The sequence below is a fragment of the Carica papaya genome, chromosome 1 (genome assembly GCF_054855325.1).
Source record: "Carica papaya isolate Zhongbai chromosome 1, ASM5485532v1, whole genome shotgun sequence".
In the NCBI taxonomy this organism is placed as follows: domain Eukaryota; kingdom Viridiplantae; phylum Streptophyta; class Magnoliopsida; order Brassicales; family Caricaceae; genus Carica; species Carica papaya.
The window spans coordinates 28,497,235-28,515,458 of record NC_142309.1 but is presented as its reverse complement, the minus strand read 5'-3'; the positions used below and the strand labels follow the sequence as shown (position 1 = coordinate 28,515,458).

The following is an 18,224-nucleotide window of genomic DNA, read 5'->3' as shown; positions in this document are numbered from 1 at the left end:
ATATATCCCATACGCACATATACATACACACATATATATATGTATAGGTGTACGCACATGTACATATATACACACAAAAGAATATGGAATGTCAATGGACCCGCCCGCGTTTTGCAGAAATAAAATATAAATTGAATTAGAATTATTCCTTTTCTCAAATTACTATTCCATTTTAATGTTCAAACTATCAAAATTTTAATGTTCAAGCATCCCTTTTAATGATTTTATTTACTTTATTAAGTACCGTGACATGACAAGAACATAATTTTATAGGAGAATTATAAAAAATATATATATACACACACACATATGAATCATATATGTATATATGCATCCATTATTTTCAATGAAATTAAGTTTTGTTATAATGTCAATGACTACTAGCTAGCTAATTAGAACATGGTCGATGCATGTAATGAAATGATTTAATACCATATTCAACTCTATGCATGTGTGTATGTGTATGTGTATATGTATATATTTTGTGGTCCAGTATATATATATATATATATATAGACATTTTTTTTTGGATGTATATATGCATCTTAAGGCAGACAAAAGTGTTGGAGATAAGGAATTATGAGAATGGAGCGACATGAAACCGACTAGTATTAACCAAATTGTGACCTCAATTATTCCTTTTATTTTTATTTTTTATTTTTTTTTTCTTAAATTCTTCTTTTGTTGTGTTTTTAACGACTTTTAGAAAATATTCTCTCGTGGGTACGATTGGAATTGTAAGTAATTTTATTGACAAATTCCATCTACCTCAATATTGTTATATTTTTAAAGTTTAATTTCATGGCTAACATATTTATTTTAAATTTCTATTAATTGAATGTAAATAAAAGCGTGTTTAGTAATAATTGTAGTTTTTACTATAAGTTTAAAAGTAATTAAAGTAAAAGTATTTTTAAAATTTGAATTTATGGTCGAATAGGAGAATTTATGAGTGGGCCCGTAAGTGAAACAATGTAGAGATTGGAGGAATTTGAAGTTGAAGAAATTCAATTTGGATGATTTAGGAGAGAGCACTTGTGTACGCCAGACGTGCTCGCTAAAGAGTCGAAAACTTGTGCATAATATCAATATCTGAAGGTTTAAAGAGAGTGGAAGTCGTGCTCCACACCCGTGAAGCACTTCCTCCCCTTTAAGCTAGTTTCATTTCTCGAATTATCTAATTTCATTTGAGTTTATGAGTTTTTGAAAGAAAAAAGAGGCTTTCATAGGGATACTGGTGGTGGACAGAGAGGAAGGCAGCCCTCGTATTACTACGGGAGGTAAGCAAGGAGTCCCTAGGGGAGGAGACTGGCTATGGGTTATGTAACCATAAACTCCATATAATCCCTAACTTCGAGTCAATCAATTTATGACTTCCCTCCAAAGTCATTGAGAAAATAAGAATAATGTTTTACATTTCATAAAACTAGCGAATTATTAAGAGAAAATGTACGCTTGTAATAATTTCGTATAATAACCTGCAGAAACATCATGCTTTGCCAAAAGTTCTCAGAGTTATTAATCATAAAGTTATGAGACTTATAAGAATGAGTTACTAACGATTGAAAGCATTTACGGCAATCAAAACTCTTTTAAAAGTATGATGACAAGATGGCTCAGGTTTTTACACGATGTTCCTCTCCAATTCGTGAGGGCTTTTGGGCTTGGGGTAAGACGAAGATTCAACTTACATGTTTCGGAAAAATGACACGTTGTTGACATGCAACAATGATGATGTGGTATTTTCGCTTAGTGCGAGTCTCAAAGTTGAGGAGGAAGACTATTTTGCTAGAGGAGAAATGGTTTCTTCAAATTTAATATGTCTAGCAAAGTAAATACAATTTTATTTATGATGTATAGACATCAATATCCAAGATGATTTGAAGTCGGGTCAAAATATACATAAAAAGTAATACCAAAGACAAAATTGCAGTGACTATAGAATCAAAGAAGAGGATGAACAACACAACTAAAAATTTAATTAGGACACAGAAATAAGCTGATGATAGTGGGAAGATGAATTATTAATTAGCATATATATATATATATGTGTGTGTGTATAAAGTAAATGAACATACAGATAATAATTGGGTATATAATGAAATTAAGGTTGATGCATGGCTTTAGCTGGCACGATGAATGATATCATGATCGTATAATTAATCGGCCAGGACATGCAAAAGTGATGGCACATGATTCATCAACAATAACGGTGTAATCATGGGAGGCTCGAGTGAGAAAAGCGGGCAAGTGAATCAACAAGTCACAGACACACTCAACACTCATCTCTCTCAACCACCTGCAACATTCTTGCTGTTCTGGTGTCTGGTGGTGTCCACCGCTGTGCTGATGGGAATAATAAAGGTCTTCTTGCTCCTCGTCATCAGGAGGTGGAGAAGACTCGACGGAGGCGGAATTGAGGGACGGTGGTCTCGGCGAAAATGGGAGCCTGGAGCAGGCGTAGTTGAGGAGGACATACTGGGAGGAACAAAGCGGGCCAGCCGGAGGAAGTACCCCTGGCTGGCTATGACTACTCCGAGGAAACAATAGAAAGATCACCACCAGAAATGTTAAGGACAGTATCTGAATATTCTTGCCTGTTTCCATGCAAGCTAATTATCGAAGGAGATTAGAGATATATGAGGATCAACATGTGTAGAAAATTGTTTCAATTTATACACCCATAACAGGATCATTAAGTACTGTTTGTTTCCATTTTAGTTGGGATTTAGAAGCAAAGGAGACTCAAACTTGGCTGGTTGTTAGTTGATTTTATGGTGTCTGAACGTTTGTGCATGCTCTGAGAGTGATTAATATATGTTTAAGTTACGTGCACGGTGATTAATTTTTCAGAATTAATTAATTTGATTAACAAATCAGCCTAATTGCAGGTGATTAATTCGTTAAGTTTAGCCCCCAATGAACTATCATGACCGAGCTTGGGCACAAGTTTAGCCCCGAGCAACTGGGTCAAGTCAGGCCCCTCCCCCCCAGTTTGGTCCATCATTTTAGTTGATCAATCAAACCCAAACCAGGCCCACAGTGAATTCTTTATCACATCGGTTGTTGTTTCTTTTTTCAATCCAACCAGAATTACTTATTATATTATTGTTTTTTTTTTATTCTTTAACAGTCATATAATTAATATTAAACCATCATTTTAAACATTAATCAACAAAATTTGGACGAATTAAGCATGAAATTATCACCATATCTAAAGCACAACCTGTAAACTATGACATTGTTGAGTTTGAAGCTCGAAGCTGAGTATAAAATCTACCGTATACACTAACATGGAGATTCTTAGGGAGTTGTCATCCACATCAAAATTGATTAGATTATATTGGAAGATAAACATCAAGTGTTTTAATGAGAAATTTAGAAACTATACTTGGTATATATTCATTTGTGCATCAATTCATATACTTCTTCTTCTATCGAGAAACAATCTACTTGCAAGAGGGTTAATACATACATAACCATATATTTAGATTTTGAAGGTTATGTTATCATCTCAAGTTCTTTACCTCTCTAGCTGGAAGTCACCTTTTATCTCTACTAAACTATTGCTTTATAGTTTTGGCATTGGACAACTGAATCTGATCAGAAAAAGAGAGGACTAGAGATGATCTTGATTTTAGTAAAACTAAGAAACACCCAATGCACTAAACAATATAAATAAGACACCACCTAAAGGGTGACTGTAATTTTAAGAAATTCCTGAATTAAAATCTTGTGAATCCAGAATTATGATATGTTTCGGTTGTTGTTCAAAAGAACTCATGCTAGATAAGGGATAACCACCTTTCTGAGTACCTACCAAAAAAGCATGAGGAAGAAAGGTAGGACTTCGCCAATTCAGAGGTGGTTTACATCATGGCTGAAACGAATTTTCCATCACCATCCTGATTTGTCTTCTTTTCACATCTGATTTTCCCTGCACCCATTGCTTCCCATTTCTCCCCCCTCTCCCCTGATGAATAATTGGACGAGAATATAAAAAAAAAAAAAAAAACCAGTAAAGCTTTGCACAAATTCATTATTTATATTATATTACATAAGACTCCATTTACAAATATTTATTCATTGTTTAGATTATACACAGTGTCTTATTCCCTCTCAATCAAAACACCAAACACCTCGTGGCCTTTGATGAGCAAAGACAACTCCAACCGTAACCACCAAGAAACTCACTCTTTACATATTGCACTACTCAAAACTTCATCTTATACCTCGATTTACATTATAGCGAACCGTGCGGAATCTGCTGGGGAAGCCTGAATCGGACTTGAGAAGTCGGGGATCGAACCGCCACGCCGTGCCAGCAGATACCCCCCGTGCATATCTCGCTGACGTGATCGCGCGAAATTGCATAAGCGGCTTTACGGGAGACGTCCCACGTGAGCGTCGCAACCAGAATGGTGCCGATGACGGCGGTGGAGAGAATCAGGACGAAGGAAGCACTGAAGCTCTGCCCACACACCAACCCGTAAGCCTTGATCCCTGCAATCACGGCTACGTAGATCGTAGTCAAATTCCCAATCACCGCATCAGATATCGCCATGACTCTTATCTATGCCGACGATGATGATTATGCATAACAGTAAAGTAAGATAAGGGGTCGTGTTGGGGTGACCAGATAATCAGAGCTCTGGTAGGCGAGGGCAGATTTTGTAGCAGGTATTGGGAATGTCGGGGATGGATTTAATAGGAGCCAAAATTACCCTTTCTTTTTTTAAAAAAAAATATGAATCTAAAATGACGAAAATGACCTCGTGTTTATGGTAATATAACTCTTGACTCAGTGTGCGATTATTAGGTACCGAATGAGTTGGTAAGATTTGTAAATATAATTTATTAATTTTAATTTTTTTTTTCCAAACTAAAAGATGAACATAATTTAAATTTAAAATCACACAAGTGGGTATTACTTCTTCTATAAATTTTACATTAAATTTTTTAAAAAAAAATTGAATTGACTTAATTAAAAAATAATAATTTTAAAAAAATGAGAATTATTTGATGTTTAATTTTATTGGGTGTTGCGAAGGTATTATTGGGATTGTGGTGACCCACTACCAAGAATTAAGAGATATGAATGAGGAAATCACAAACTTGCTTTTGCTTAAAGTTTGGTCATACAAACACAGAGTAATCATCAATGGAAATTCTTTACCATGTTACCCAACTCGCTGGCAATATCATTACCCTTTTGTTTTTTACTGCATCTTATTACTTTTTTACCTTCTCATCAGAATCTGTATATATATATATATATATATGTGTGTGTGTAAATGGAGATTGATGCGTGGTTGAAAACAAGTTAAATGGTAGTCGTATAAAACTCGTAATTGCGGTTCTCGATTCATAGAGATGCGTGGAGAAGATGTGCATGAACCTCAATAAGTAAGGATTGATCCACCTTATGAATGCATATTCATCTTCTAGTAATTAATAATAATTATAGATGTGTATAGAAACTAGCATTAAGGTGGATATGTTTTTTATTTGCCACACATATATTATATATATATAATAAAGTTTGAAAAAAAAAAAATATTTGAGGACTACACTCGTAAAAAAGGTGACGGAAGGTACGTGGAACCCGAATTTCTCTATTTTATCAAAGTAAATTAAATAATTATTTACTTTAAATAACTCGTAATAATTACTTATGGATAACGCATTTTCTTGGGATAATAATAATTACTTACGGATAAAACATTTTCTCGGACAATATAATTATTGAATAATTCTATTTTATTGAACATTGCCGGGTATTTGACGCATAATTATATTTCATAGACTTAAAAGATTGAAATTTCCGTGGCCTGCACATGATTCTCACGTGATCCGTGCCCTGGAACTATCTAGAAACACGTTGGATCTTTTACGTGGAGCAACGAATGAGCCCCAATAGAATTCTGCCACGTTTAAGGTACGAATAACAACCGTCAGATCGTCCAGCATGTTAATTTCGTATAATCGGTCGGCCGAGAAGACTTGGGTTTTTCAAATCGGTCTCGTGGGGCCGGCAAGACACCATCAATTCTCCACGTCAACGAAACAATTCGTATCCAATGAAATGTGGACACGTGTTATATCAGAACTACAAACCCGTCTGATCGTCCATGCTGGCAGCATCAGACCAATCCAAACGGCTTTCGCGTCGTAGCGGAACACCAGTGAGATCTATTCTTCTTTTACCTCCCCGCTATATAACTCGACGGAACGAAGAGCGCATGATAGGTTAGCTAATTTACTGATCGTATCACTGAGCTAAGCTAGGAGGAATTTCCGGCTCTACAATGAGGAAGTGGACGATCCCGTCCGTTCTGTTTCTCCTCTGTCTTCTCTTTCTCCTACCGGATCAAGGTGCGTTAGGGTTCTTCTTGTTCGTTTATTTAGTGTAAAATTGTATGTTCTTCTTCTTCCTCATTTTTCATATAATAACTGAAAGCCGGATGCGCTCCGCATTTACACAGGAACTTGCAGTAGATGTAGTTTCAATTTAATTGTTCAAATCTCTACTAGCATTAGTAATCTGTTGCTGTTTTTAAATTGAAATGATCATTTGTATTTTCATTTTTGGTATTTTCTAAAACCGTCTTAAGTTAAGATCCGAATCTCTGTTCGGATAGGCCGATACTTTTGAGTGCATTGCGTTTCTTTAATTTTGATTTCGGTTTGATTTAAGGTGCAAATCTCTTAATAAAGTGATTAGAATTTTAAGATTTTTTTGCTGCTTATTGATAAGTTTACTATGGAATCTATGGTTATGCAGGGAGAAAGTTACAAGCAAATGCAGAGGATAGTTCCGATGAGGTCGTAGATCCTCCAAAGGTTGAGGAGAAAATTGGTGCCGTTCCAAGCGGTTTATCTACTGATTCTGATGTGGCAAAAAGGTTCGTGAACTTTTATTCAATCTTGGACATTTTTCTCTTATTTTTTACTTGTCTTTGGCGAGTTCCTACTAAATTGTACAATATTTGAATTTTGGTTCAGGGAGTCTGAATCGATCTCCAAGAGGACCCTTCGCGGTAACGCGGAGAAGTTTGAGTTCCAGGCTGAGGTTTCTCGGCTCATGGATATCATTATCAACTCTCTTTACAGCAACAAGGATATTTTCCTCAGGGAGTTGATTTCCAATGCTTCTGATGTAAGAATAGACTTGTCCTGCTTTGGAATTTCAGTTTGCTAGAATTGTTACTTTTGAACAGCTATCTGAATCTTAAATTTTCGTTTACCAGGCCCTTGACAAGATTAGGTTCCTTTCCCTCACTGACAAAGAGGTCCTTGGCGAAGGTGACAATGCTAAGCTTGATATCCAGGTTGGTTAACTATGTAGCTTTACATATTACCAGTAGGGAATCACTATAGGATAGTATAATGATGCAGTTGTTCTTTCGTGGTAGTTATTTTATTATTTAATTTTTATTCATGGTACTTCATACGAAGTCCAGCATTATAAATGATGTTATTTTATGCTGTGGCATTTATTTTTATTGCACTTATGTTTGATCATATGTTTTGTCTGAGTCTAATAACATGATAATATGCAGATTAAGTTAGACAAAGAGAAGAAAATTCTTTCCCTGCGTGACAGAGGTATAGGGATGACAAAGGAAGATTTGATCAAGAACCTGGGTACCATTGCCAAGTCTGGAACTTCAGGTAAGCATCTTGTCTAATGGTCAATTTCATTTATGTGTGACGTACAGGTTCTTGTGATCTGCTTGTCACCTTGTCCTAAATCAAAGTTTTGTCTGCCATGTAGCATTTGTTGAGAAAATGAAGACTGGTGGAGATCTCAATCTCATTGGACAATTTGGAGTTGGGTTCTACTCTGTGTATCTTGTTGCTGACTATGTTGAAGTCATCAGCAAACACAATGATGATAAACAGTGAGTTTTTTGAAGTCCTATAACTTACTATTAGGCATAACTCTCAAACAAGGTTGAAGTTTCAACTTTTGATTGATAATAACTGTTTGATCAGGTACGTATGGGAATCAAAGGCTGATGGGGCATTTGCAATTTCTGAGGATACATGGAATGAACCACTCGGACGGGGAACTGAGATTAGATTGCATTTGAGAGAGGAAGCTGGGGAGTATTTGGAGGAATACAAACTAAAAGTGAGTATGTTTACTAGAATTGTTTTTTTGCTTTGCTTTACCAACATATGTGTTTATCCATTTGCTACTATATAAATATGCTATTTTGAGCTTGCGCCAAGTTGTGGGTGTTTCTCACCTATAAGTTACAAATTTGCTGCTACCTTACCGCATATCATACCTTTGTCCTGAATCCTTGAGGTTATTACATGTTTTTATATTCCACATCCTGAATAACCAACATGCCTCGGTAACTTTTTTCTGCAGGAGCTGGTTAAAAAATATTCTGAATTCATCAACTTCCCTATCTATATTTGGGCAAGCAAAGAGGTTGATGTTGAGGTCCCTGCAGATGAAGATGACTCGACTGATGAAGAGTCAGGTATGCATTAGGTCCTAAACAAGTGCTATTTTGTGATATTGGCATAAAGGGTGTTTGAAGTAATCTTTTTTTCTTCTGTCGTAAGTGTTTAAAAATGAGTAAAAGGTTAGAAGTGCTATGACCTCCCAACCTTTAAGCCCAAAAAGGAAAACTCTTAGGGCAAGTTTTTTTGAGAAACTCCAAGCAGAGAGCTTTTAGCAATCTTAGCCATTATTTTGGACCACTATACTCACTAAGATAAAAAAAATTGTAGCCCTAACACTGTGCTATAGCAACTCCGATGATCTTGTTTAGATAATGCATTAATTAATGTTACCCAAAATTTAATAAAATATCTCATACAGTAACATTTAATAAAAGAAAAATTAGAAATCTTTATGTTTATAAATTGTATTTGAATTATTAGCAAATAGAGTAAAAACTACGTAGAATCATTGGATGGTTGGACGTGTTAAACTAGAAATAGGTCAACAATTCCTAAAAATATCAACTTAGTCTTTTTATAATAATATATCTATCATTGATTTCACCTTTTTAATAAATATTAAATGGTAGATAAATACATATTACATGGCAGTTACTTTCTTGTCCAATAATAAAAAACCGTAACGTAATAAGTTATTCTGCGGGAGAAACACAGAAAAAGTTATGCTTTTAGGTAACGTGATGTCGAAGAAATAGTATTAAGAATGTAACAAGGATACAGAGTTTTACAGAGACCCACTATAATTTTGTTTCTAAGAACTTCTGAATTGCAAAATGACGAAAAGGTTGGGTTTTTATTTTTATTTTTATTTTTAGAAACGGTAGATCTATTTATAGTTATATCCAAACTTTAAGAATTTCTCTGCAATTTACTCCTTTTAAGTATTCTTGAGTAAAAGATACACGGATAAAATATGAAAGCATTTCTCTTGTTGGTCATTTTACTAAAACTTTAGCTTAAAGCTCCTAATTTTAACGAGTACTTGACAATTTTTTAGAGTTGTAAGTTAGGAAAGACATAGTTATCGAAATTCATTTTAAAATCACTCACTGCCAGCTTATCCACTGGGACAAAGCATATGGGCTTGAAGCACCAAAAAGATAAGTCAATCCAAATGGCGTAATAGTATTACACATGTTCTACCAAATTTTGGGTTCTTTTCTTCCTTAAACTGTACTTCTGTGTACTGCAGAAAGCAGCCCCTCTGAGGAAGAAGGAGAGGATGATGCAGAGAAAAGTGAAGATGATGAAGCTGAGAAAAAGCCAAAGACAAAAACAGTGAAGGAAACCACTTATGAATGGGAGCTTTTGAATGATGTTAAGGCTATATGGTTGCGGAGTCCAAAAGAAGTGACAGATGAAGAGTACACCAAATTTTATCATTCTCTGGCTAAGGTACTTTGTTATGTTAATGATTGGATTTCTTGTTTTTCATTGCTTAATAGAAAGGATGTAGTCCAGGAGTCTAATTTATATGCTGCTCTACAGGATTTTGGTGATGAAAAGCCTTTGGCATGGAGTCATTTCAATGCAGAAGGTGATGTTGAGTTCAAGGCTGTTTTGTTTGTGCCTCCTAGGGCTCCACATGATCTGTATGAGAGTTACTATAACAACAACAAAGCCAACTTGAAATTATATGTCAGAAGGGTTTTCATCTCAGATGAATTTGATGAGCTTTTGCCAAAATATCTGAGCTTCTTAAAGGTAAGGGGGAGCATGATAAATTCTGGACTTTGGCGTCTCTGATGATTTTGGATATATTTAGTCTATGTACGCGTTTTTCTAATATGTGCATGTTGAGCAGGGTCTTGTCGATTCTGACACACTACCACTAAATGTATCTCGAGAAATGCTTCAACAACACAGTAGTTTGAAGACAATCAAGAAGAAACTTATCAGAAAGGCACTTGATATGATTCGCAGAATTGCTGAGGAGGATCCTGATGAGGCTCATGACAAAGACAAGAAAGGTATCATGGAAAGCTTTTTTCTAATCTTTTAAATTATTTTATGAAAATGTTGGTAACTTCTCTGGACTTCACTCAGAAGTCATTCCTTGTTCTCGTATCCTTCAGCACCAGCTACCTTGCTAATCTGTATATGTGTGATTGCAACTTGTTATTGTTTTCAGTTAAATAACGAATTGGTTTGGGATTCGTACTGATTATTTATATTATGTTCAGATGTTGAGAAGTCCGGTGACAATGATGAGAAGAGGGGTCAATATGCCAAATTCTGGAAGGAGTTTGGCAAGTCCATTAAACTTGGTATCGTTGAGGATGCAGCCAACAGAAATCGCTTGGCAAAGCTTCTCAGATTTGAGACGTATGTCACTTGTTTATTTGATTATGGTTTTAATTTTATGTTGCTGGTTGCATTTTATTTTTAGAATGTCAGTTTCTTCTCTGCAAGAGTAGTAAGGGCTTACTGCATTGAAACTCCCTTACAGCACGAAGTCTGATGGAAAGTTGACTTCTCTCGACCAGTACATCTCAAGAATGAAATCAGGGCAGAAGGATATCTTTTACATTACAGGAACAAGCAAGGAACAACTGGAAAAATCTCCTTTCCTTGAAGGGCTTAAAAAGAAGAATTACGAGGTACTACCATCTTCATTGTGTCTGCATGTAGATTTCGATTCAAAGTAATTATTTTTACCCTTTTTTATTTTTGTAACTGTATTACTTTTACTTCAATTTTTTTATGATTTTTTTTTTTTTTTTTTTCTTACGAGTCTCTCTATTTGTGTTGTTGGCAGGTTATTTTCTTCACAGATCCAGTTGATGAGTACCTGATGCAATATCTGATGGACTATGAAGATCATAAATTCCAGAATGTGTCGAAGGAAGGAGTGAAACTTGGGAAAGGCTCGAAACTTAAGGAACTTAAGGAGTCATTCAAGGATCTAACCAAATGGTGGAAGGGTGCACTCGCCAGTGAAAATGTTGATGATGTTAAAGTAAGCAACCGTTTGGATAACTCTCCCTGTGTGGTTGTTACATCGAAGTATGGGTGGAGTGCAAACATGGAAAGGATTATGCAGTCTCAGACCCTATCTGATGCTAGCAAGCAAGCATATATGCGAGGCAAGAGGGTGCTCGAGATTAACCCACGACACCCGATCATCAAGGAACTCCGTGAGTTAGTCGTTAAGGACCCTGAGGTACATCTTCAAGTCTCCTTTTCCTTGGAAAATGCATTTTCTGTTAATGGTATAAACTCATAGAAAGGGGACTCTACCATAATATAAAAGCAAATGCAAGATTTAGTGCATGTCCCTCTTGTTTCTGATAGTAACGCTTTTTGGAATCTTCAGGATGAGAGTGTGAAGGAAACCGCTCAGCTCATGTACCAAACAGCGCTAATGGAGAGTGGTTTCATGCTTACTGACCCCAAGGACTTTGCATCCAGAATCTACGACTCAGTCAAGTCCAGCTTACATATTAGTCCAGATGCCGCAGTTGAGGAGGAGGAAGATGAAGTTGAAGAACCAGAGGCTGAGAGTGCCAAGGAGGAGGACGTGAAGGATGAGTTGTAGATTGTCCAAAAGCATGCATTAACTCTCTGTCCTCGCAAAAAAAGATTTTCTTTTTAGTTTCCAGTCGGTCCAGCGAACCAAGAACCGCTGCTTTATATGCTTATGTATTTTCTTTTCGTGGAACTTTGTAATGGAAAAAAACAAAGGAATAGGCCGTAGGGTAAATTGTAACCATAATCACCAGAGAAATTTTGTCTTTAGCATCTAAATTAATGATGAGTCCTGCCGTTCGCATCTAAATTAGAAGTTGATAAAGTTAGTAATTTAAAAAAATAATAATAAATATATTTTTTTGGATAAATTTTGTAAGTAGGGTGATTTTTATCATTTTAATTAAATTATAATATTATTAATAAATTAAAAAATTTACGATGATCAAATTAAATTAAATCTTAACGAATTTATTATATTTTTAAATTAAAAAAAATATTTCACAGCCATTATGTTTTCATAGTTGAAGTACTCACGATGAGTTAAAAATTTTTATTTATTTATTTAATTTTCTTCCGTTCTTTCTAAGGATTCGGGGAAATGACACTGACTTTTTCTCCCGGGGCCGTCCAAGAATAAACAAAACACCCACTCCCCCAAAAGCAACAGATTTTGATTCCGCACAGATTGCTCATTTTCATGATTCCTTTTTTCTTCCCCATGTAAATTTAATGTTGAGATCAGGAGACAGTGCGCTCTCTTTTTACCATTTTAAATCTTTCATCCCTCTTGTTATTGGCCAACTTGTGCCTACTTTTATTGCCTAATTTCTTCAACCCTCTATCCATCAATAGGAGATGTAATCCTGCCGCTATATTACCGTGAGTTTATAAATCTACGTTTTATTTTTAACTAAAGTTTTATAGAGCTTCTTTCTTAAACATTGAAAGCAAACATCAGAAGACTCAATTTTATAATGTTTTATTGTAAAAGTATGAATCAAAGTTAGAATTATATGTAATTTTCGCAATTGATCGAACCCGCAAACTTTAATTTGTGATATACAGACATAAGAATAATATAACTCCTAACCTCAAATGCACAAAAAAAATGTACAATTTGATTTCAATCTATAATTCGTTGTAAAAAGATAAGTGCGGACAAAAATTTGTAAATAGATGATAATTTATAATTAAATGAAAATAATAATAGCCATCGTATAATTACTAATTAATAGAGTATTCAGATCGTTAAGACAATAAAATTTAAAAATACATTCAAAACTTTAAGTTACTTTACAAGAAAATTGAAGTATATGATAAAGTTCTCACAATTACAAGATATTATGCTTATAAAATAGACTAAAAAAATATTATCAGCGACATAAATTGATCAGTAATATAACGTAAGAACCAGACATGCTTATAGTGAAATTATGATATATCAAATTTAAATTTAATATTGTTGATGTGACTTAAATTCTGATGATTTTAATCATGAAGTTATTTTGTAATTATCCTAATGATTAATTTTATATATATTTTGAAAACTTAAAAAAACTCTAGTACCCTTTCTATGCATATGTTTACTAATTTACGGGTGATGTACTGTTTTTATTTATCATAATAGAATATTTTTTTATTGGTCTTATTCGTGAATATAAGTACATTGTCGAATCACGTTAAAATCTTATATATTTTTTTTTTTTACTTTTATTTTAATGTGATTGTACGTGATTTAGAAATTAATTTATCTGATAAGTACAAATTAAATTATATGACAAAGCATACTTAAAATCTACTATTAACGAGAATAATCCCTTCGCACCTCACTTAATTTCTTGGACTCCATCCAATTTTTAATACAAAAATTAAACACAAAACCAACCCGGCACCATTCTTTTTTCTTTTTGGTGAGAAAACCTTATGCTGTTTCCCAAGTGCATGAGAGTATAAATAAAAAATATCATGTAGTGGTCCTTGACCATACATATACAGGAATCTTTGAACTTTGCAGCATAAAAGATTCAACTCCAACTTTCATTTCGATTATATACGTGTGTATGTATATATATATATATATGTATAGATTTTTTCAACTTTTTCCCTTTTATAGGCAATTAATTGTCTGTGAATAATCAATGTCTATCTCCCATTTGGCAACTAGATAGCTCTAATGTTTTTATTGAATGGTACTAATTTGCAGCATAATTGTTGAAACCAGATTAGTTACTGAACCAGTTAATTACTAGTTGATTAGTCTGATTAATTTTAATGCTGATCTAATAAAAATTATTTACCAAAGAACAAGAATCGGTTTACCTAAAAAGATCTCCTGCTTTCCTTTAGTTACGCCCACATGGGGATCTGCTCCATTCTTCAACACTAAGTGTATCGTGACTTGTAAAATCTTTAAAGTTAATCAAATATATATATATATATATATATATATATATATATATTGCAGGGTGAAGGTAGATACTGAGAAATTGAAAACTAGAAAGCTTGCAAATCCAGCAGAGTTGGAGTTGCATGCTTTACCAAATCACCAAACAGATTGCTTAGATTCACAGTAAAGTAATCGCAATAGTTATTAATTCCCTTGTTGCTTTTACACTACAATATTAATCCATCATAACTAAATTACAAAACCTTTAAAAAGTAAATAATCTATATATATATATATATATATATATATAGTTGCTATTGTTATGGTCTAAAATAATCTGTACACATGTTGGCTACTACAAGTCTCCTCATTTGCTTATAGCGAATTAAGCAAGAGAAATATGACCGTCATTAGGAGTACTGCGTGTCTCAGAGCAGAAGAAGATGAAGAAGAAGATGAAGATGAAGATGATGAAGAAGAAGAAGAAGAAGAAAGAGTTGTTGACGATGAATCTCCAGTTACAAAATTTGGTAGCCATGAATTACCACCCACATCTCCTGCTCCATTGTTTGATCCGCTTGTACTTGGAGTCGTATTACTGGCCGATTTTTGGCTGTTCACAAATAAATAAATTAATCACCATCAATTATATAGTTAGATTAAACAAATTAAAAATCAGCTACCAGCTTATTCCATTGCCTATATTTATCAAACTTGTTGCATACAAAAGTTGAAAAGTTACATGAAAAGAAAATGGAATACTTATAAAGAACACCCCATTTTCATATTGAACTTTCAATCCCATTCAATCGAATTCTAAGTGTAATAATATACATATATATATATATATACACACACACACACACATATATGCTTACCTGGTTAATGAAGGGCAGAATGTAATGGTATAATCTGCAGCTGTACACGTAAACGTGCTCGTTGCATCATCATACGCGTAGCTATACGATCTGGGACACGCTGATTTAAAAATCTCCGAGTAAATCGACGGCTTACACGTGTCGGGTGAACCATACGCGCCACTACAACAATATTCCGGCTTCCCAAATGCCTCGCACGCACTCCTGCATGCCTCGCCCGACCCGAACCGTAATTCACTCGGGCAACGCTGATTCAAGTCCGTAACACAACCCGTTGACAGGCACGTGCCCGACCCGCCAATTGCTTCCACCGTCATCGGCAGATTGTACCCGTCAACTAAACTCACATCGTAAAAATCCTGAGTCGTACCTGACCCGATAGTGAACTCGGCTAGGGTGGCCGGAGGTTTGGCGGTGGCACCATTGCATTGGATTTGGTTTGACCCACAGTCACCGGTTTGACAGGTTCCCTGACCCGTAGTTGGATCAAATGCGCAGCCAGTTCGACCCCAAAACCTGCCGGACCAGCCAGGAGGCGCTTGAAAGGAACGAGACCCACCGGGTGGAAGTTCGAAGCCGGTGGCATCCAGTCCATTGCTGCCGGCATTGGAAAGGATACCTGGCCATACTATGTATTGACACCTGTTTACGAGAGTAAATGTTGCTCCACTTATGCCTGCAAAAGTTGACAATCATAATTATAAAAATGTCAGATTAGAATCTAAAGATTTGAGAGTTCAAAGATATGAAGTTACCTTTGCAGAACACCAGTAAAAGGAGGCTGATAACAAATGGAGAAAAAGAGGAGAAAAAATTCAGATCCATAAAGGGATATACAGTTGAATACTTTGTAGGTGGTATATGGTTTTGATCTTCTTACTCGGTCTTCCTCTTAATGAACGAAAGACTGCATTTTCTGTCGATGAGAAGATGGAGAAGAAGAAAAAGAAGACATGAAAATGGAGGTTGGCTATTATATTCTTGAAGAAGAAAATGATGGAGATTGGAGGGAGAAGGTAGCAGAGGTCTGAAATCTATTTGATCACAGAAAAGAAATATGGGTAAGCTGGTGTTCTCTTCTCTCTCTTTCTCTCCATATATATATATATATATGTATATAAACATGAATGTGGGGTTGAACGAAAAAGAATTTCAAGAAATATAAAGGTGTTGTATAATTAGAAAAAGAAATTAATTAATTAATTAACATGGCCACGTTCTTTAAGAGTCGTGGTCAAAGTCGGTGCTGATCACAGATTTCCAGTAATCCTCTTTCCTGTTTCGAATTTTATTAAACATTTGCCTACACATATATATATATATGTGTACATATAATTTTTATATATTGAAATTTATAAATTTTATGTGGTAAATGGATTTAATTTTAATTTCATAGATGAAAAATAAATAAATAAATATAAATTTGGAGGAAATTGCATGTGGGTTGATATAAAATGGGGTTGCTTTGCTACGTTAAAGTAGAGTAATACCACATGTTCTTCTCCTGTAACGTCATCTTTATTTATTTATTTATTTATTTATTTATTTATTTCTAAAAAAAGAAAAGATGAAAAACACACTTGACCTTCTTCATACATGAATCTTTTGTTTTCTTTTAAAGAAAATTTATTGTGAATAACATTTTCAAGTTTTATCAAGAAATAATTAAAATCCAGTCTAATTATATATATATATATATATATACATATGAAACTATATATGAAATTAAAATAATCCTCTTTACATTTGATGGAAACTGTTTAAATCTTACAAAATTTTAGATATTTTTCATTTAAAAAAAACTAAATAAAACTATTCGAAAAAATGAATCAATAAACCATACACAATCACAATAAAGTATAACAAATAAATAAAAAAATATATAAAATATACACAAGTAAGATCAACAAAAAATATTTCAAATATGATAATCTCATAGTACATCGCTAATAAATTAATAAACTTAGATACGGAGAGAGATTAATAGAATTTTTCTCAAGTAAAAATTTTCTATAACGTACGTCAAATCTTCTTAATACAAAATACCCAGTAAGATAAATACAAATCGTCCTCCAAAATATAGATAAATATTGTCAAAATTTTAACCACATTAATAAAAAAATTTAAAAAAATATATATATACAAAACAATTTTATTAAATAATAACTAAAAATAGAATAATTAACACTTTCTCACAGAACTGTCGTAATTATACACGAACCCAAAAAACAGAAGAAGTTAATTGTATTCGAGATGTTCAAGACCGTCTAATTAAACTTGATTAAATTAAGATTGTAATACTAATGTTACTTATTATATATTCGAACCAAGCTTTATATCTTTTATTGTAATAAAGTTGTAGTAGCGAGGGAAATTGAATGCATACGACGGCACGTTAAAAAGTCAAACTTTTTTCTTGGGCTCCCTTCTTATCATCTTCTCCTTTTAAGATAAATTTGGATTCTCGCCTTCCCATCAATCTCCATTAACATGTCGAATTATGAAGTTATATAACATCACAGTGGCTGCAACCCAAATCCCTAATTAAGTCGGCGGTTCATAGAATTATACTTACACCCATTCTTAAATAATTATTAATTTGTTGGACAATTAAATTGAAAAACTTTTTTTTTTTTAGCACCTTTCCAATGGTGTAAATTCCCATATATAATTATAGTTTAATTAATATAACAGCCTTGGTGTTTATAGAGTTGTTATAATTATCTGAATATTCAAGTACCCTTTTGAAAAGAGAACATCATAATTTGGTAGATGAAAACTATATGTATACATATGCTATATTTGGAGATGTGTTATTTGAAATAAAATGACCATGTATATACAATCATAATGTTTATCTTAAGACAAAGACAGGAATAGAGGGGGGGATAAAGATAAAGAATATGATATATGTATATATATATATATATATATATATATATATCATTGGGGTATTTCACTTTTTAGGTGTTTGTGTACTAATTTCTTTTATTCACATGCATGCA

The 18,224-nt window shown here is 34.0% G+C and overlaps 4 protein-coding genes across 5 annotated transcripts; 1 reads left to right on the top strand and 3 right to left on the bottom strand.

Moving 5' to 3' along the window:
- Nucleotides 1-1,957: 1,957 nt before the first annotated feature.
- On the bottom strand, nucleotides 1,958-2,674 carry LOC148270517 (uncharacterized). Its single transcript, XM_088208518.1, has one exon. The coding sequence runs from the start codon at nucleotides 2,605-2,607 to the stop codon at nucleotides 2,146-2,148; it is 462 nt and encodes a 153-aa protein (XP_088064644.1). The 5' UTR covers nucleotides 2,608-2,674; the 3' UTR covers nucleotides 1,958-2,145.
- A 1,351-nt stretch (nucleotides 2,675-4,025) lies between these two features.
- On the bottom strand, nucleotides 4,026-4,692 carry LOC110813571 (uncharacterized). The gene has a single exon (XM_022040769.2). The coding sequence runs from the start codon at nucleotides 4,562-4,564 to the stop codon at nucleotides 4,244-4,246; it is 321 nt and encodes a 106-aa protein (XP_021896461.1). The 5' UTR covers nucleotides 4,565-4,692; the 3' UTR covers nucleotides 4,026-4,243.
- Nucleotides 4,693-6,216: 1,524 nt separating this feature from the next.
- Nucleotides 6,217-12,262, top strand: SHD (Chaperone protein htpG family protein). The gene is made up of 15 exons (XM_088208508.1): nucleotides 6,217-6,375; nucleotides 6,785-6,905; nucleotides 7,006-7,159; nucleotides 7,251-7,331; nucleotides 7,563-7,674; nucleotides 7,778-7,904; nucleotides 7,999-8,137; nucleotides 8,384-8,498; nucleotides 9,677-9,879; nucleotides 9,973-10,188; nucleotides 10,289-10,454; nucleotides 10,668-10,809; nucleotides 10,934-11,084; nucleotides 11,243-11,647; nucleotides 11,801-12,262. Exons 1-15 carry the CDS (start codon nucleotides 6,309-6,311, stop codon nucleotides 12,020-12,022), a joined length of 2,421 nt encoding a protein of 806 aa, XP_088064634.1. The 5' UTR covers nucleotides 6,217-6,308; the 3' UTR covers nucleotides 12,023-12,262.
- Nucleotides 12,263-14,525: 2,263 nt separating this feature from the next.
- On the bottom strand, nucleotides 14,526-16,321 carry LOC110813570 (thaumatin-like protein 1). 2 transcript variants are annotated; one of them, XM_022040767.2, is made up of 3 exons: nucleotides 15,975-16,319; nucleotides 15,220-15,895; nucleotides 14,526-14,954 (listed from the first exon to the last, which is right to left on the bottom strand). In XM_022040767.2, exons 1-3 carry the CDS (start codon nucleotides 16,042-16,044, stop codon nucleotides 14,717-14,719), a joined length of 984 nt encoding a protein of 327 aa, XP_021896459.1. In that variant the 5' UTR covers nucleotides 16,045-16,319; the 3' UTR covers nucleotides 14,526-14,716. The 2 variants fall into 2 exon arrangements, with proteins under 2 accessions (XP_021896459.1, XP_088064640.1); XM_088208514.1 differs by lacking the exon at nucleotides 14,526-14,954 and having other exon boundaries at nucleotides 15,216-15,895; nucleotides 15,975-16,321.
- Between the last annotated feature and the right edge of the window lie 1,903 nt (nucleotides 16,322-18,224).

What these genes read in the sequence shown, in the direction of transcription:
- LOC148270517 (XM_088208518.1), bottom strand. Translation starts at nt 2,607, where the DNA reads ATGGAAACAGGCAAGAATATTCAGATACTGTCCTTAACATTTCTGGTG.
- LOC110813571 (XM_022040769.2), bottom strand. Translation starts at nt 4,564, where the DNA reads ATGGCGATATCTGATGCGGTGATTGGGAATTTGACTACGATCTACGTA.
- SHD (XM_088208508.1), top strand. Translation starts at nt 6,309, where the DNA reads ATGAGGAAGTGGACGATCCCGTCCGTTCTGTTTCTCCTCTGTCTTCTC. An exon ending in AAACACAATGATGATAAACA is followed by an intron (nt 7,905 to 7,998) that starts GTGAGTTTTTTG and finishes CTGTTTGATCAG; the next exon opens with GTACGTATGGGAATCAAAGG. An exon ending in AATATCTGAGCTTCTTAAAG is followed by an intron (nt 10,189 to 10,288) that starts GTAAGGGGGAGC and finishes CATGTTGAGCAG; the next exon opens with GGTCTTGTCGATTCTGACAC.
- LOC110813570 (XM_022040767.2), bottom strand. Translation starts at nt 16,044, where the DNA reads ATGGATCTGAATTTTTTCTCCTCTTTTTCTCCATTTGTTATCAGCCTC. An exon ending in TTTACTGGTGTTCTGCAAAG is followed by an intron (nt 15,896 to 15,974) that starts GTAACTTCATAT and finishes CAACTTTTGCAG; the next exon opens with GCATAAGTGGAGCAACATTT. An exon ending in TTCTGCCCTTCATTAACCAG is followed by an intron (nt 14,955 to 15,219) that starts GTAAGCATATAT and finishes ATTTGTGAACAG; the next exon opens with CCAAAAATCGGCCAGTAATA.